Source organism: Calonectris borealis, chromosome 10 (genome assembly GCF_964195595.1).
Source record: "Calonectris borealis chromosome 10, bCalBor7.hap1.2, whole genome shotgun sequence".
Taxonomy (NCBI): domain Eukaryota; kingdom Metazoa; phylum Chordata; class Aves; order Procellariiformes; family Procellariidae; genus Calonectris; species Calonectris borealis.
The window spans coordinates 1,759,960-1,777,185 of record NC_134321.1 but is presented as its reverse complement, the minus strand read 5'-3'; the positions used below and the strand labels follow the sequence as shown (position 1 = coordinate 1,777,185).

Below are 17,226 nucleotides of genomic sequence, written 5' to 3'. Positions count from 1 at the left end.
TTAAGTACCCAAAAAAGGGCGCAAAGTCAAGAATGTCTAATATTCAGTCTATCAAAGCAAATGAATAAAGGTAAAAATCCCTAGCATAAAACCACATCAACAGAAAAGAATCTGATATCATTAGCTGGGGAGACGGGATCATCAATGTATTTTGCCAGAGTTTGCTTCTGTTGTACACAGGGATAAAATCTTGCATAGACCAGATTTTCTACAAAATGAATGGGGAGAAACATCAAGGGAATAAATAAAATAGATGAGGAAAAGATCTGCACTCTTATAAAAAGTGCACACTTATAAAAAGTGCAAAGCCATGAAGAGACCTTAAAAAAATTTAAAACTTAATTTACAAAGAGCCTGATTTCTGTCATAAAATGTTCCAAAACAATCTCATGACTCAATTTCTGCAGCCATTGAAGTAGGGAGAATTACATAAGATTCTTGCTGTTTGCTTTATTTTATGCTTAACTCATATTCTCAATGATTCATGATCAAGATTTGTCAGGACTAATTAAGAAGAGTGCCAGCTGTGATAGTGTTTGATATCATGGCACCTTGCTCAGTGCGGACTCAACCGAGATAGCTCGTTGCATAGAATTAGCTAATAGCAACTACCGATTTAGTGGCTTGGTGCTAACTGTGGTCTGAGCTGTTACAAAGGTGAAGGTATTTAGCAGCCCCTGCGGATAAGTTGCTTCTTTACATGAAATTGAGTTTTCTGTAACTCTCTATTCAAACAAACAAACAAACAAACAAACAACAAAGTTTATTAAATTACATGTATGATTTTCTTTTCTGTGGTAAGCCACCTCTCTTTATTGAAATAAAAATAATTAAGTTAAAAAAGGACACAGTTTTAAATTCAGGAAAGAATGAGTGTAAGAACATTGTATTTGGTCATGACTTTGTGCCCGAGTTTTTAATTCTGATGTGAACCGTCCGGTAGGCTCATAAACCTCTGGAAGTAGTTTACAAACAAAACCTTTCTGACCCATATTTTATACAGGTAAATTCATCCATCATGTAATCTATGCACACTTTTGTGCACTCTGCTACAAAAAAAAAGTAGTTAATTTTGGGCAACAATGGCAAAAGAGAGGCTCGTTTGCAGGGATGTGGGCAGGGGGGTCCGGCGGCACCGCGGCGGCCCCGGCTCTCCCACCCCAACGCGCTGGGCTTCACCCCGGCAGCGCCCGGGCTGCAGCTGCAGCGTGGAGCGCGTGGGAGCACCGCTCGGCACAGGCGGAGAGCCTCTAGCTCTTAAAAGTGAGATTATAGAAGGCAAGTCTTAAAAAAAACCCAAACCAAACAGAACTCAGACTTGGCACCTGAAATCAACGGTATTTTTATCTTAATCGCTCTGAGCCTGTTGACCAGTAACCCTTCTGTAAACAGGGATAATGATACCACTTATCTTGTGAAAATAAATTACTGTTTTTGAAACACTCAGACACTATAGTGATGATCAAGATAGAAAAACCCAGGAAAAAGTTATTAATTCTGGCTCAGTACACGGCGAGTGCTCTGCGGTAGGAGGCTTGGGGACACACGCTGAAGGCTGAGGATAAAGCAACGTGTTGAATAACTGTTGATTAAGTGAGCGCTGCCTATTCTGTGAGCTGAATGAGGTAGGGGCTCGGCAGAAAATAAAGTGGTGTTTGATCGTTTAATTAAAGGCTACGTCATAACATGTGCAGAGCAGGCTGAGGAAGCAATCATGGTTCTGGCATTTTCAATGGTGGATTCTGCATACTTAATGTTGCTTTTTAAGTAGGCGTTGTGGCTCTTTCAGGGAAATACTCAAACAGAAGCTGAAAGGAAGAGGATGCCTGCAACTTCAGTGCGAGAAAAATTCCCTCTTCTCTCCGCTCATTGTGTCTCGGCTGCCCTGGAGCATCCCAGAGGCTGTTCTCAGGCTGCTGGAGGCACGGAGGGCATGGTCCCCAAGTCACGACGTTGTTCCCGGCTCTGTCGGGATGTCCGGGGGATGGCGAGGCTGGTTTTGCTCATGCTGGGCACTGCAGCCCGGCTCTGCTCGGCGCTAGGAGCACGTTCGCTGTGCACGGCTGTGTTACGTGTTGGTCTCCTCCGAAGGGGACCAAATGCCGTGACCTAATTGGGGGGGGGCTGGTACAAATGTTACCAGTCAAAGGTATTTTTCAGGAATATTCTCAGAAATAGATGAACCCTTTCCTGTCTGAATTGTTTTGGGGAAAAAAAAAAAATCAGCCAAATAATTTTAAAGTATTTTTGCTTAAAATTTGGCAAAGACGAAAAGAAGAGAAACGGGGCGCTCATGACTGGGACGAAAAAGCCTCTCAAGAGCATCCTGAGCGATTCTGGCAGCCCAGCCCGCAGCTTTAATGCCACTTAGTCCCTTAGAAAACTCCAGGCACCGCAGACAGCCAGGGAGGAGGGGACCTGCCTGCGCTGGCTGGATCAGTTTATTGTCTGACATTACAAAACTGTTATTATTTCGAGAAAGCTGTCTTATTTAATTATTGTGAATGTGCAATTCTTTCATTTTCAATTCAGCATTGGAGGAGATGTTCCAAGCATTAAGTGAATCAAAATATTCTTAGTAAATCAGAAACCAAGAGAATAATAAGTGTTTGAAAAGAAAAAGTTATTGTTCTCCGTGGATTGCAGTGATTTTAATGATTTGGCTGAAGTGCCCATCTAATAGAGCTGCCTATTTGAAATATTTGTGATCTCAAAGGAACAGTTTTAAAGTGTCTCCTGCGTAATTGATTGATCCATTCCTCTCAAATGCTTGGACGGCTTTCAAAGCCAGGGGACAGGTATTGATGGGGCTTCGAGGGGGATGTGTGTTTTACATGGTCTGGTGGGAAAAATGCCTCAAGTCTCCTCCTGGACCGAAGGCAGAGGCAGAGGTGACTAAACTAACAGGAGTTCCTGTTTAAAAAGCGGGAATTGCTCAGAAATGCCCCAAAACTCATTCTCAGGAGGAGTAAGGGCTTTCCTCCCCTGGCGTCTTCGTCTTTCCCTGGCAGGGGGAAAGGTGGTACCTGACCTCTGCACTGGGACTCCTTTTTCCAGACATATGCTACGTAGATGGGATCATTTCATATCGTTTTGTTTTCCAAGATAGAACAAGTCGGGCTTTAAAACTGAGTGTGTGCTGGTATTCAGAAAAAATATTTCAGTTTTGGTCATTTCTGAAACTGTCTTCCTGATGGAGACAATTGCAGTTTGGAAAACGAAACCAATTTAAATAAAGATCCAAGACTTAAATTTGTTGAAAAGATTTCCCCCTGGTTTTCTTACAGGTTCCATATACTGGGCTATCCTGGAGGTTCTATATATTAGCCTGGTGGTATTTTACATAAATAACCTATATTGATGAAAATTTCAAAATTCACCACCTCTGCACTTGTAAAAACTTACATTGTGATTATTTTTTTTTAATAATATTATCAAAAATTATCTTTCCAATGTGTTGAGCTCCTAATACACAGGATATGATATATCATAATGTAAGCTACGATAAAAATAAGAGCAGTCGCTGTTACTGCACACTGGCACCTTCTGTTGTAGCTGCTCTTTTAGCAGTGAGCCTGCTTTCATAATGTAGAGAACTTCTGAAAGGTTTATACCTTGGTAATAAGGGCTTGGGGCTCTCCTGCAGGCTTGGTGAGCGCTCCTCTGTCCCCGTGCCAAGGCACATCCCTGCCCCACGGGAGAATTTAGTGGCTGGGAAGTGACCCAGAGATGTGACCCAGGGATGTGCTCCAGGAATGTGCTCCAGGGGTGTGACCCAGGGGTGTGACCCAGGGGTGTAATCCAGGGGTGTGACCCAGGGATGTGACCCAGGGATGTGACCCAGGGGTGTGACCCAGGGGTGTGATCCAGGGGTGTGACCCAGGGGTGTGACCCAGGGGTGTAATCCAGGGGTGTGACCCAGGGATGTGACCCAGGGATGTGCTCCAGGGATGTGCTCCAGGGATGTGCTCTAGGGGTGTGACCCAGGGATGTGACCCAGGGATGTGCTCTAGGGATGTGACCCAGGGGTGTGACCCAGGGGTGTGACCCTGTCACATCCCGTGCGCAGAGCAGCAGGTGACTGCTCCAGCCCTGCATCGTCCACCCTGCGCCGGGTGCCCGGGAGGCCTCCCCGTGACGCTGCACTGCGGGGACCCTTGCACCACGTCAGCCGCGGGGTCCTTCCCGTTCACGGCATCTGCCGGCACCGTGGTGACCTGCCTCCGACGCGCCAGGCGGCGAGGAAGGAAACCTTTCCGTCAAGGACTTGGACTAGTCCCCACATCTAACGGATTGGCTTCAACTTACGGACACAGGTTTTCTCGTCCTCCCAGAGCCGTCTTCTTTTTTAAGCAGTAGCAGCCGGTGCACAGGAGGCAGGACCCAGGAGGCGACTGAAAATGGAAAATAACTGTGTATGTGTACATTTGTGGATCTTTTCAAGCACCAAAAAAAGAGAAACGTTTCTCTCTAGAGCTGCACTGCTTTGGTTTTATACAGGATCACATTAGCGTGTTGCAACAGAGAATTAGGCCCAGATACTTTGTGTTTTGGCACAAAGTAGTCATTGCATTTTTTTTTCATAGACTTGGGAACAATCCATAACACATACTTTATATTTACTGATTTAACATACATTATAAATGATAATTTATTTAGCATTTAGAATATATTCTAATAAGGTCTCATTTAATAATTTATAATAAAACATAAATATAAAAATAATTTTTATGTTATATAAAGCAAGATCTAGCAAGATTTCCAAGCTACTATATCCTTGAAGAGAATTTGCTGTCCCCTGTCCTCCCTGGAAACCAGAGCCACACTGACACCTTCTCTTTGTAAACAGCAACAGCAAAGCACTGAGTTAAGGATCAGAGTTTTTCACTGGCCTCTGCTCCAAAAATTCATTATTTTCTGAAAGCCAGATAAGCAGGAGCTCTGGCTGCTATCCCAACACTGACTTCACCCAACAGATTAATTGCTTGTACCATGTCCATTACGGTTGTTCAAAATGACCTCCAACTGTGCACGGCAGCATCATGCTACATTACCAAAATATGAAATACTGTTTTATTTCTCTTTTCTGCTAGTCCATTGCTCTTCGTTTTTATTCCACTGGTCGGTTGTAACACGATTTTGTGTTCACCCTGCCAGTTGCCCACATAAAAGCAATGTTTAATTTTACAGCATCTTTGAAAGTAGATGCGGGTAAGATCCTCCTGTGATGGAAATTGCGTAGCTCCCTGAAGGATGCCAGCTATGATGCTGATTTCTTTCTGGCAAAATCTTTGCTTATCCAGTTAGCAATTTGGCTGAATCCACGATCTTATTTGACAGACAAGTTAAGAAATGTTTTTGAATATGCTTTTGGATGTGTTTAACCACTGTTTACTTCTAAACAAATTCTCTTGCTAAAAAGATCAGTCTTGGGTTTTGGGTTTGTTTTTTTTTCTTTTTTTTGGGGGGAGGTTTTGTTTTGGTTTGTCGGGTTTTTTTGTGAAGCAAACCGTCACTGGGGTAGATGGAGCGTGGGTAGCGTGCAGGCAGGGGCAGCGTGCCCGTGGGCGGTAGGGGCAGGGGTGGGCTTCTGGCTTCTGGGTGCCTGGTCCTACAGGGAGGAGTAATAGTGCTCCCGCGCAACAAAACCCAATGTCGACCTCCCCTGCGCATCGTTCTTTGGGTGAGAAAAATAGAATAGCTTCGTTCTTACCACAGGAGATCTCCAGCCTGTGCTGGTGCGAGCGCAGTGCTCCCGCGGCTGAACCAGGGCATCTGAAGGAGGCGTTCGCGGGGCTCTGGGAACAAGCGAGTGACTTGTGCCGGGAATTTGATATAATACAAGAATGACTAATTGTGAAGTGAAACACAAAACGTCACACTGAAATGACTTTCCCACCATCCCCACATGCTTCTGTCAATATTCCCATTAAACACATAAAAAGCCATTTTACTGTAATAACATTGCTTTCTGAGAGTCATTTCAGATTAGGGCTACAACTTTAACATGATTTAGTATGTCGTAACTCAGAATCCTCACTGACGGCTTTAAGAGTGGGTGAGTTCAGTTTTGAGTGGACATAAGCTAATTTTTGCTTAGGAACTGCTTGTTGAATCCACTTAGTGTAGCTGTTCTGGTGGGCCGTAAGTGAGGAGAGGATTTTTTTTAGATTCAGTGGGATACGGGCTGTTACGCAGCGCAGGTGTGATACGCTCATGGGGGTATTTAGTCAGCGTTGTCTCACCTCCAGGTATTCAGCAATCCAAACCAAAATGAAATGCTTCTTCAAAGTAAAATATGGCAGTGACAGATGCACAGGCTGTTATATTTAGTTTCTCGTCTGAGAGGGCCAGATTGAATGTAGGTAGCTGACTGCACATAGTGGATGGGGATCAGGTATGATGAAAAGGAGATTACTGGCTCTTTTAAGAGTTAAACTTAAAAAGCAGGAAATTGAAAACTGATAAACAGGTTTTTTTCAGGTGATGTCCAATTAAACGGTGGTACTCATTACCACGGGAGGCCACTGAAGCCAAGTACTTAGACGAGTGGAAGAGGGACTGGGCACTTTTATGGATATCAAGAATATCCAGAGTAATGATTAACTATATCAATTTTTGTAATGTAATTAGAATAATTTTTCATGCTTCAGGGCTTAAACCAATTTCTATATATGAGAGACCAGGACGAGACTTATGGTAGGAACAGATTAAAGACATCTGCAAACTGCAGAGCTCCTGCCTTTTCTTCTGACACATCTGCTGCTATTCCAAGATAAGATATTGGGCTAGGATGGACCCTGGGTCGGCCTTGATCAGTTGTGTCATTTTCTATGTTCCCTTAGGGAATCTGGTGTGGAATATGTAGGCTAATTTTTTAGGTAAACCAGGGTGTGAGGAAAAGGAGGATGAAGTAGACAGCAGATGGGATTTCTGTAATTTCTGTAAATTTGAACGTAACTGCAGATTTGCCCAAAGGAAAAAATAAAAAAGAGAGGAAGCTTTCAAAATCATGAGGTAGCTTTCTGCAAAACAATGAGATTTATTAGAAAAGATGACTTATATTTGCATCCTTTCTGAATCTTGTGCACTTAAGGCAAACTTGAGTCATGCTTGCAAACTCTTCTCTACAACCACTAGACTCAGATTTTTTAAATAATAATAAATACAGCTAAGATGCTCAAAGAGGAGCTTGAAGTGGGCAAGAGGTAAATAAATGCTGAAGAGCTTACACTTCAACTGCGCACGTTCAGATGTAAAAAGGGGATGGAGCTGATGTTACCAAGGAATAGCTGAGAAGGAAATCACTTACCCTGCGCAGCAGACGAGCCAATGTGAAGAGTTAGGACGCGTGTGGGCATCGAGGGATGGTAAATGGGCGCTGGTTAGGCTGCGGCTTAGCTGGCAGAGGTTGGGAGAGGAGTGGGTGTCTGACCCTGGGGCTGTGGGGAGGCAGCAGCCAAGTCACCAGCATCTGTGAACCCCCCCAGCACGTGTGTGCCCCGTCCTGCACGTGAACTTTCCACTCTCAGGATGATGGTGGTGGACAAGTGCGGGTTTGTCAGGTAAGTATGGCTGTGCTTTCAGCCAGTGATGAACAAAAATGATAAACAAGGCTGGGTGATGGCACAAGCTGGATCACGATACCTGAATTACAATGAAATAATCTCTTATGATGTTTTCAGTCCATGGAAAAACGAAATTTTGGTCCCAAGCCCAAAAATTATAATTTCTAGTGGAGAAATCCAGCTGCTTTTATTGTTGTTTATGCTTGTTATGTCCTGGCCCTACTGCAAAATCCTCCGACCCGCTACGTCTGTCCAGTTCTGCTGCCACTCTCCAAATGTCCCCTTTCACCAAGGAACACGCATATGCCTTCTCTGGTCATGGCGGTATTTGAATAGCACCACTTGGGAAACTTTGGTTGTAGTAACTTCTGCCAAGTACAAGTAGACACAGAGAACCAACGTACAAGGGAAAGAAAAAAAAAGCTGAAAAACATGGTAAGGACATAATTTAAAAAATACAGAGATTTTAAGGTGTTAAAATGCCTTAATAATTATTGGAAGATGTGTCGCTAACCCCTAACTGGCTCCATCTCAGTCAAGACCTGACCAGCAAAGCCACTCACTCGTGTCTGCCAGACTAGTCGCGCTGCAACGTTTCAGTGTTGTGACATAAAATTTGGCTAGGTCAAAACAGATAAAAACCATCAGTTTTTACTGATGTTTTTTTCTGTTACAACAGTAACAGTTGTGTTACTCTGACTTCACTGAAATATAATGTGTTGGAAATTAAACAATCACTGTAGCTGTCTATTAGAGAGCATCTCTTCAGAGCTGTAGCTGGACTAGGCAGTCTGAACACACCGAGTGCTGCTGGTCCAGTGTGTGTGATGAACAGCAGTTATACTTGATCTGGTGTTTATGAAGAAGGAATTAAAGGTTGTCTCCAAAAAATATTCTTGGTCTGGCAGGAACCAGGTGTCAGAGATGTATTTTGCATTACTTTTGAAACGGGAATGTGAGAGGGCAGGGATTTGCTGGTCAGCAGGGAACGGCAACAGGTGTCACCTCCTTGGATATTGTAGTTTTGGGATGAAGGGAATAAAACCAGGATGTTCCGGCATCCTTGAGATCTTGGTGTGCCAAAAAAAATGGGTCTGGAGATCTTAAAATAGAACAAGATCAGCTGCATTACTTTGGTTTTGGGAGTATGGGGTTACATCCAAACTCCTCCTCCTCCTCACTGGCTCCATTGGTATCCACCTTAGCGGGGAGGAGGATCTCTTTTCTATGTCAAAAATCCGGATTACTGGTTTTGATGCAATAGGCTTGCTAGAATGCTCCCGCACTTGGGCGGCAGGCTTTGGGGCGCGGGCCCGCTCCCCGCGGCGGCATTGCCGGGCCCCGCTAGCGGGGGGCGCCCGCTGCCCGACGCGCGGCGCCGCGCCGCTTCCCCGCCGGGAGGAGGAGGAGGAGGAGGAGGGGAAGGAGGAGGAGGAGGAGGAGGATGCTCCAGTGGGGCTGAGCGGGCGTCCCCCCACGGAGACGCCTTTCGCGGGTGCTTCCGAGCCGCGGGCAGCCGCGCACCCCCGCGCCCGGCTCCCGGCCGCTGAGCTCGGATCCGGCCCCGGGAAGCGGGGCTGCCCCGGCTCTCCCCTTCCCCGGCGCCGTCGGGGTCCGGCCGGCCCCCGCGACACCTGTAGCCCCCCCCCTCCCCGGGGCAGGGCTGGTGGAGGGGCCGGGGTCGCCGCCCGGCTCCATCTCCATCTCCATCCCCGGCGCGGCCGCATCCTGCGCAGCGGCGGCGGCGGGCGGGGCGGCGGAGGGGGCGGGAGGCGGAGAGGACCGGCCACCATTTAAAGCGGTAGCGGCGCGGCGCGGCTCCCCAGTGCCGTGCTGCCGCGGAGCGCGGCGGAGGCAGCCGCGGCCAGGGCGGGCGGGAGCGGCCGACCTCCCCCCCGCCCCGCCGCCCCGGCCCCTGCGGGCCGCATGAAGGCGCAGGGCAGCGCGGGCGGGAGCGCGGGGCATCGCCCGGGGCATCGCCCGGGCGGCGGCGGCGGCGGCGGCACCATGGTCCGGCTGGGCAGGCTCCTGCGGCTCCTGACTCTGATGAAGTTGCCCTGCTGCCTGCTGGAGTTCCTGCTCTCGGAGGCGGCCCAGGGGCAGGAGATGTACGCGCCCCACTCCATCCGGCTGGAGGGGGACATCACCCTGGGCGGCCTCTTCCCCGTCCATGCCAAGGGCCCCCCGGGCGTGCCCTGCGGGGACATCAAGAAGGAGAACGGCATCCACAGGCTGGAGGCGATGCTCTACGCCCTGGACCAGATCAACAGCGACCCGGACCTGCTGCCCAATGTCACGCTGGGCGCTCGCATCCTGGACACCTGCTCCCGAGACACCTACGCGCTGGAGCAGTCCCTCACCTTCGTCCAGGCTCTCATTCAGAAGGACACCTCCGACGTGAGGTGCACCAACGGGGAGCCGCCCGTCTTCGTCAAGCCGGAAAAAGTAGTTGGAGTGATCGGGGCGTCGGGAAGTTCGGTGTCCATTATGGTGGCCAACATCCTCCGGCTCTTCCAGGTAGGGCTGCCGGGCCGGGCGGGTCGCGGAGCTCCTTCCCGGCCGGGCCGTGCCGTGCCGCGGGGCTCTGCCCGCCGCTTTGGGCTCCGTTCGTGCCCCTTCAGGTGCTTCATTTGCCCCCCCTCCGGAGCATCTTGTTTCCCTCCCAGCCACCCTCTCTGTTTCAGCATCCTCCCCCGTCTCCCTTCTCCACGGTGCATGGCACTCTCTGGATTTATCGCCCCATTTGCAAGAAGCAATCCGTGAAGGGAAAGGAGGGGGGGGGCGGGGGGAAGAAAAGGCGATGATTGAGATGGGTTTGCGTTAGAGAGAAATATGGCTCGGCAGAGATGCGGGCGCACGGCAGCGGGGACACGGTCGGGACGGGCTTCGCGCATGAAATTTCCGCGCTGTGCGAGGGCAGGGTGCTGGCAGCGCCGCAGCCGCCCCCGTCCCGGGGGTCGGGGGGGGGTCGGGGGGGCTTTCCCGGCGGTCGGGTGGGACCGGGGGGGCGCTTTCCCCGGCGGCACTTGGCGGAGACGGGGCTGCGCTGGGCAACTCCGGGCACCCAACCGCTTTCCGGGGCCGGCTCGGGCCGGGCTCGCTCTGCCCCCCCGGAGGGTACGGAGCCAGCCCAGACCCCCGGTTGGACGGAGGCGGCGAAGGGATGGGGGACGCGGCCGTCCCGGGGGCTGGGGGCTCCGGCTGCAGCCCGGGAGCGCTGCTCCGCTCCGCGCCGCCGGCCGAGGCTCGGGCGGCTCTCGCAGGCGCCGAGGGATGAGCGGAGCCGGCGGATTGAAGCCCCGTGTGTGTGCGTGTGCGGGGGAGATGCGCTGCAGCGCCGGCCCGTTCCGCTGCCCCCACCCCCCCCCGCCCCGGGCACGCTGCGATCGTGCCCCTCTCGGCGCCGGGGTTCAGCCTCGCTTGTGTCGGGGCACGGGGACCTGTGTCCCCCCCGCCGGCTGCATCCTCCTGCCCTTCTCCGGCGCCCCAAGCCCTTTCTGGGACTGAGCCGGGGTTTGGTTCCCCCGGGCCCGGCAGCGAGCACCGGGTGCTCCTCGGCAGCGATCGCGGGTGCAGTGACAGTGACAGAACCGCCACCAGATGCATCATGAGCAGCGGAGTTTCTCGCTTCCTATCCTACGCCTTAGCATGCGGAAGGTGGTGGTGGGGTTTATTTTTATTTTTGTACAGCGGGCGGAGAGATCCCCCGCTTCTCCCAGCTGGAAACTTGTGAGGTTTTCACGGCAAATCCACTCTCTGCTGCCAGCAGTCGTCCTTACTCCTTATTCCCAGCTGGCTGTCAGTGCCAGGTACAGCCGTCACATGCAAGACAAACGGAGCGATGCGCCTTCTCCCATCACTGCCCTTTGCATTGCCCAGCCGGACTCAGTTCTGTCCATTTTCCTGAAAGAACATTAAGGATCTGGTTTTGTTTTTCTTGCTCGCCTCCCCCCCTTGGCAAATTAGAATGCGACTTGTACTGCTTCTGGATTCAGCGGTGTACTGAATCCCTAACAATTTGTGCGGCTTTAACATGCGGGTCTTTGTATTAAAATGCTACCTCCGAGAAAGCAGCCCCGCTTGTGTGTGCGAGCAAGCTGGCATCGCTAGGTACACTGTACTTATTTCTGTTCGAGACTTCTTGCATTACAAACACCCTTTCCTGGGCTGCAAAACAGATGATCTCATGTTCTGCTTGAGCTGGAGCCGAGAAGCTTGGAGGGATGTGAGCGGTGCTGAAGTTCTGCTGAAGTACTGGTTCAGCAGATGCTGATCTGCTGTAGACTTCCACTGGCCAGTAGATTGAAATTAGCCAGCTGTTTTATACTGAGTCTCATTCAAGAGCAAATCCTGGGCACTCTGTACTGAGCTGTCGCTCAGAAGGAAATCCTGGGCACCGGGAGCCTTTTGTATAATGCCACAACACCTGCAAAATCTTTGGTGATGTGTTACGTAATGGGGTTTGCAGAAAATAAGACATTTGGGCAGTTTCTGCATGTAGAGATATTTATATAAATCTAAACATTTTAATGTATTGTGACTAAGCATCTGTTCAAAATTGCTTTTTAACCAAATCATCCAGAAAGCAGGAACTGGTACATACTGAGAGAGATTTTACTGAATATGTATTTTGCAGCTAGGTTCTGTCTTCCTTAAGCAGATTTTTCATGCAATAAAACTGTTCCCTGTTGTCTTCTTCAAAACACAGTTCAGAACATGTCCCAGCCAGAGCGAAATAAGAAAGAACGAACTATTTTAAGAGAGAGGAGGAGAAGTGGACCTATTAAGCAAGTACTGTTCCGAGGGGGTGGGGGAGAAGCTATAAGTTATTGGAAAGAAAAAAACAACCAACTACCCAACCACAAAAAACTTGTTAACCTAAATGCTTTCTCAAATGCATGAGCTGTTGCAGCCAGCTTGCTTCTCATGGTTCACTCCAGGTTTTACTGACCATGGCAGTGGTGAAGGGTGGGTGAATGACTCTTGAACAGTTATTTTCATGCCCAAACTGGCTTTTCCCTAACATCTTGTAGATCAAAACTCTTTCCATCTGTGGAGGCCTCTGCAAAGAAGTCTTACTCATTGGTGTTTACATTTCTCTGACAGTTTCTTGGAAGAGAAGTATTTGTACTCTAATGTAGGGAGAAGATAGATATATAACCCATACAGAGCACAGTGGGGTTTCCTCAGCCAGCTATTGATGCTTAAGGGGCTTTCTCTCCAGGATGGGTAAGATTTAGGCTATTCATCTTCCTCTCCGCATATGAAGTTACGATATCTCTCCATGCAGCTCACCTGTCTGTCCCCAATCTAGCAGAGAGGTTTGGGAGCATCTTCAGTCAATGCCAACAGGTGGATCAGCAGGAGAAAACTGTACTGAGGTCCTCTGGTGTGAATTAATCCGTGTAATTACTGTTTGAAGTTTCGTAGAAGCTTGCCTTTTGTAAAAATGATGTGAAGGATCTACATTAGACTTGGGCTTTTTCCTGTGTGATGAAAGCTAAAGTCCCTCCCCCTGCCTCTATCTCTCTCCCCACTTCGATAAAAGATGATGGGAATAGTTGGGGCAGGGGGATTTTCCCTGGAGCCCTGGGGATGGCACTGAGTCCCAGCTGGAGCGACGGGAAGCCGTAACCCCGACTCTGCCTGCCTTTGACTGACGTGCTCGTGCTGATGGAGCGAAGCTGTCGGGGCTGCTGAGACTCAGGTGTAGTCAGAGTGGGTCACTGCTCTCTGAGTCACGCAGGATGCATCGGTGCGTTGGAGGTGGGCACAGGAATTGCCAATGAGGGCAGTATGTCTCCTAAGGCCAAGGACGTGAGGATTTCTCTTCCAAAATTACAACTAATGAGAGATGCAACTGCCCTGCACAAGCGCAGGGTTCAGAGGCAGGGGGAGGCTTTACACCCGAGTTCAGTATCTGTCATTGCCATGAACTTCGTGTGGGACCTTCCGTGAGTTACTTCAGTTAAAACGTTCAAGAGCATCCCAGCTGCACATCGAGGTCCCACCTTCAGAGGCAAGTGAGACCCCACACTGAGACGTACTGAAGCACAGCTGGATGTCTGACTCGCTTTTGAAGACCACGCAGAGGAGCCCTCTCCAGTTTGGCAATGGCTCACCTTGGAGGGGGTCGAGCTGGGGGGTGCCTCGGGCTGGCTGCTTTATTTTTGCATCTCTCTGTTATTTAACTGCATCCTCTTCAGAAGCAGGGACGTGAGTGCCCTGGCAGGAGGAAATGCGAGATAGCCCTTCCTGACTACGTCCCTCTTAGACAAGACCTCCTCTTCTCCTCGGGGTTGTGCCCCATCCCTGTCCTGGACGGGGAGGGACTGTTGAGCTGTGAACTTTGGGAGCGGGGCTGCGTGGGGCAGGTGTGCTGCCCAGCACCAAGGGCCCGTGGCTTTGCTGCAGGGCCTCGGATTGGTGCAACAGAAGAGATAATATAATGTGTGGTGGACCGTGGAGATATAAATGCATAAATATTCAAGTATGTCAAATACAGTGACTTTTTCAAACTGCAATTCTATTAGAGCCTGCCAATAAATAGTATGCCGATTGTAAATTAAATATCTGTTCTAAAAATAAAATAGAAACAATTTGGAAAGCTGTTTCCAAATGCATCAGGGAGTTCAAGGCAATATGTTTTTAGGCTGCTAGTTTTGCATTGTAAAAAATATTGTTACTTCACAGTGTCATAGCTTTCCTTACAAATTTAACTCCATGAAATTCAATAACTGTGCTGAAAAAAATTGCTAAATGTTTCATCTGTTTCATATTTTCTGGGAGTAGAACCATGCAATATGGGGAATATCAGCACACTGATTTCTTTTTTTGTACTGGAAAACTAATTTTTGGACTCCCTGAGAACTACAGACCTCTCATTACAAGCTTTAATAATGAACTAATTACTGCTTCAGGTTTCTGTCCCCAGTGGATGTAATTTTAAATAGTCAATCAACAATCGTTCTTTCTTGTCTAAATACCTTTTTTCTTTTATTGGTAATGGTTCTTGTGGCCCACAGGGGTGTGTTACCAAGCCCCTTCAGGGAACTTTTTAGAAACCAGCGTGGGATAAAGGAGTACAATGAAATTGGGAGTGTAAATTGAAACATCCCTTGTATCCCTTGGGGGCTTTTGGCTATATTTCCTTCTGCGGGCACCTTCGTACTAAATGAAAAAGATGGAAGTTGCAATCCTGCCTTCTGCTGTAGACACGATGAAGCCAGTAGAGATGTGATTATTCGGAAAGGAATACAGCTTAAAAGTGCAGCTCTCGGTTGGATGCTTCTTTTTTCCTAGAAAAGGGTGTGCGTTTTCCAGGGCTCTCCGAGTGACGATATCCTCTTTGCCAAAGCGGTGGTAGCCGCTTGCATCAATAAGCTGTGGCTGGCTGAGCTGCAGCATTCGAGGTGCTGCGACTGGTATCGATGGAGATTGTGGTTCTGTCTCAGCTTCTGGCTTGAGGGAATTAAATTTGGCTCTTGGCAGTCATCGGTGCCTGTTCCTGCTGGATTTGCAGTATGGTCACGGGTAAGGGCTGTATGAGAATCACTTTCCAGAACGTGTGATCCCACGATTTCAAGAGATGCTTCTTAAGTGTTTGTTTTTTAATTAATTTTGTGCTGCTCATCTGATCAGTTTCTATAAACTCCTTCTCCCTGCAGCAAAAGTATTTGCAAACCGACTGTTCCTCCCTCTCTCCCTCTCGTTTGTTTAAGTTTCCTGCAGGAATATGGGATAGAGGCCCACAACTTTCCATTTGCATAGGTTCTCAGTGCAAAGCCAAAGATTCATGCTGAGACCCCTCCTGCTGAACTTGACCTAATGAGATGGTAGAAATGGCTGATTTAATTTACTGCAATGTACCTGCTGTAGGGGGATTCTTGGATTATCACCGGTGTTTGGGAAGAAAACTAACATACTTTAGCACTATTTTTCTTTAGATGCTAATATATTTTGAACTGATTACCGCTTTATTGCATTTTCCTCTTCTAACCTTTATTAAGAAAATACTGTTTTAGGAAGTGGGGTAATGATTCATTTTTTAAAAGATATTTCAGGAAAACTATACATTTTTCAGTTAGATTTATATAGAGAATTTAACAAAAAGATAAAAATAGGAAACAGTAAACTTCAATTCTTTGCCTCTTTTCAAAAAATGGCTTTTGTGTTTCTCGGCAAGCTTTCATTTTCATCAGCCTCCAAATATTTGTCCTTGATGTTACTGATGCACCTAATACATGTCAAGAAGCAGAGCCATGCCATTCTACTGTATTGTTGAAATATTGGGCTATAGTTAATAGATGTGGAATCCTATTTCCTCTGTATGAATCAAAAGTAAAGGAAAATCCCTGCTTCACGAATTCACGTGTTTCCATGTGGAGTTACTAACGGGAGGTTGGTGGTGCTATGAATATATTTTTCTGGAACACGGTGTTTTGGAGGCAAAATTTATTTTCTTGACAAGGCGAAATTCAATATTAGCAATAATCTCAGCTCTTAATCTATTTTCGAGCATCTGTCTGTAGACGTTGGGTAGAAGGACTGCAAAGAGTCATGTGGAAGAAGACTGTCCCTGCCAGGAGAGGGATGCTCGCCCATGGAGAGAGACAGGGAGGGATGCTGGTGCTTATGAGCAAAGGGTTAGCAGATAATTGGGGCTGTGTGGGGGGCAGCACAGGGGGATGCTGGAACGTGTCAGCTTGTACGGTGAAAGCATATATTCAGCAAGTACATTTGTGCAATTCCCAATTTACTCTTTGAAATGAAGTAAGGTGACCTCTTTGGAATGACAAATGGAGGGATCATTTCAAGGCATTAATTTTTATGAAAGAAATATTGATCTGTTTTTGAATCTCATAACACCAATACTGTAAAACTACATGTACTATATTATGTATTTTATTCTATTAAATGAGTTTTGCTTGGAGGCATTAAAACCATCCAACACAATATTCTGCATCGTAATATCAGATGTTGTTTTTTCTATTTATAGTGATATTCAAATTAATCTCAATGAGTGACAATGCTGGCTGTCCCAGACATAGGATTATGATGAATTTTATCATAATATTGGAAGATACGAAGCATGTAATTAAGGCTGTTTGGAGAGCATGGAATCCAATATAGTCAGGTCATTAGTGTGGTGGAGTGGGTATCCGGGCAGAGAGAAATCTGAAGAAAAACAAGTATTTCTACAGCCTTCCTCATTACTGATGATTCACAAGGTCCTATAAAGCCCTTCTGCTGAAGGCAGTGGAGGTATTCTGAATCATCACCAATTTAGCTGAGAATAAAGCATGGTCTTATTATGGACCACTAAAATATGGTAGCCCTGCCCCGCCCCAGGCCACCGGTCACTCGTGCACAGTCACCACGCCTTTTACCTTGCTGGAGTAACTCATCCCTGCGGAGCTAGCAGAGTTCTTCCATGCAATTGTACTACATCAGGAAGAGAGACTTCAAATTACAGCAATTAGTATGTAGGAATGGTCTAAAAGCTCTTTAATTTCTGTGTCCCCTTGTCACAGGGCCATTGTGCTACCCCTGCACAGACAGCAGAGCGGAGGTTGCCAGGGCACGGTATTTTTTTTTTTGCAGGTCGGGGGCTGCTGAGCGTGATGGAACTGGTGCTGAGGTGCGGTGTCCGGGCTCC

General features: G+C 48.0%; 1 protein-coding gene across 1 annotated transcript in view; it reads left to right on the top strand.

Annotated features, from left to right (window-relative positions):
* The first annotated feature begins 9,498 nt into the window (after nucleotides 1-9,498).
* Nucleotides 9,499-17,226, top strand: part of GRM7 (glutamate metabotropic receptor 7) — a 283,321-nt gene continuing 275,593 nt past the window's right edge. The window contains exon 1 of the mRNA XM_075158579.1: nucleotides 9,499-10,085. Within this exon, the coding sequence (XP_075014680.1) occupies nucleotides 9,576-10,085 (510 nt within the window). The 5' untranslated portion in view covers nucleotides 9,499-9,575. The remainder of the gene's footprint in view (nucleotides 10,086-17,226) is intronic.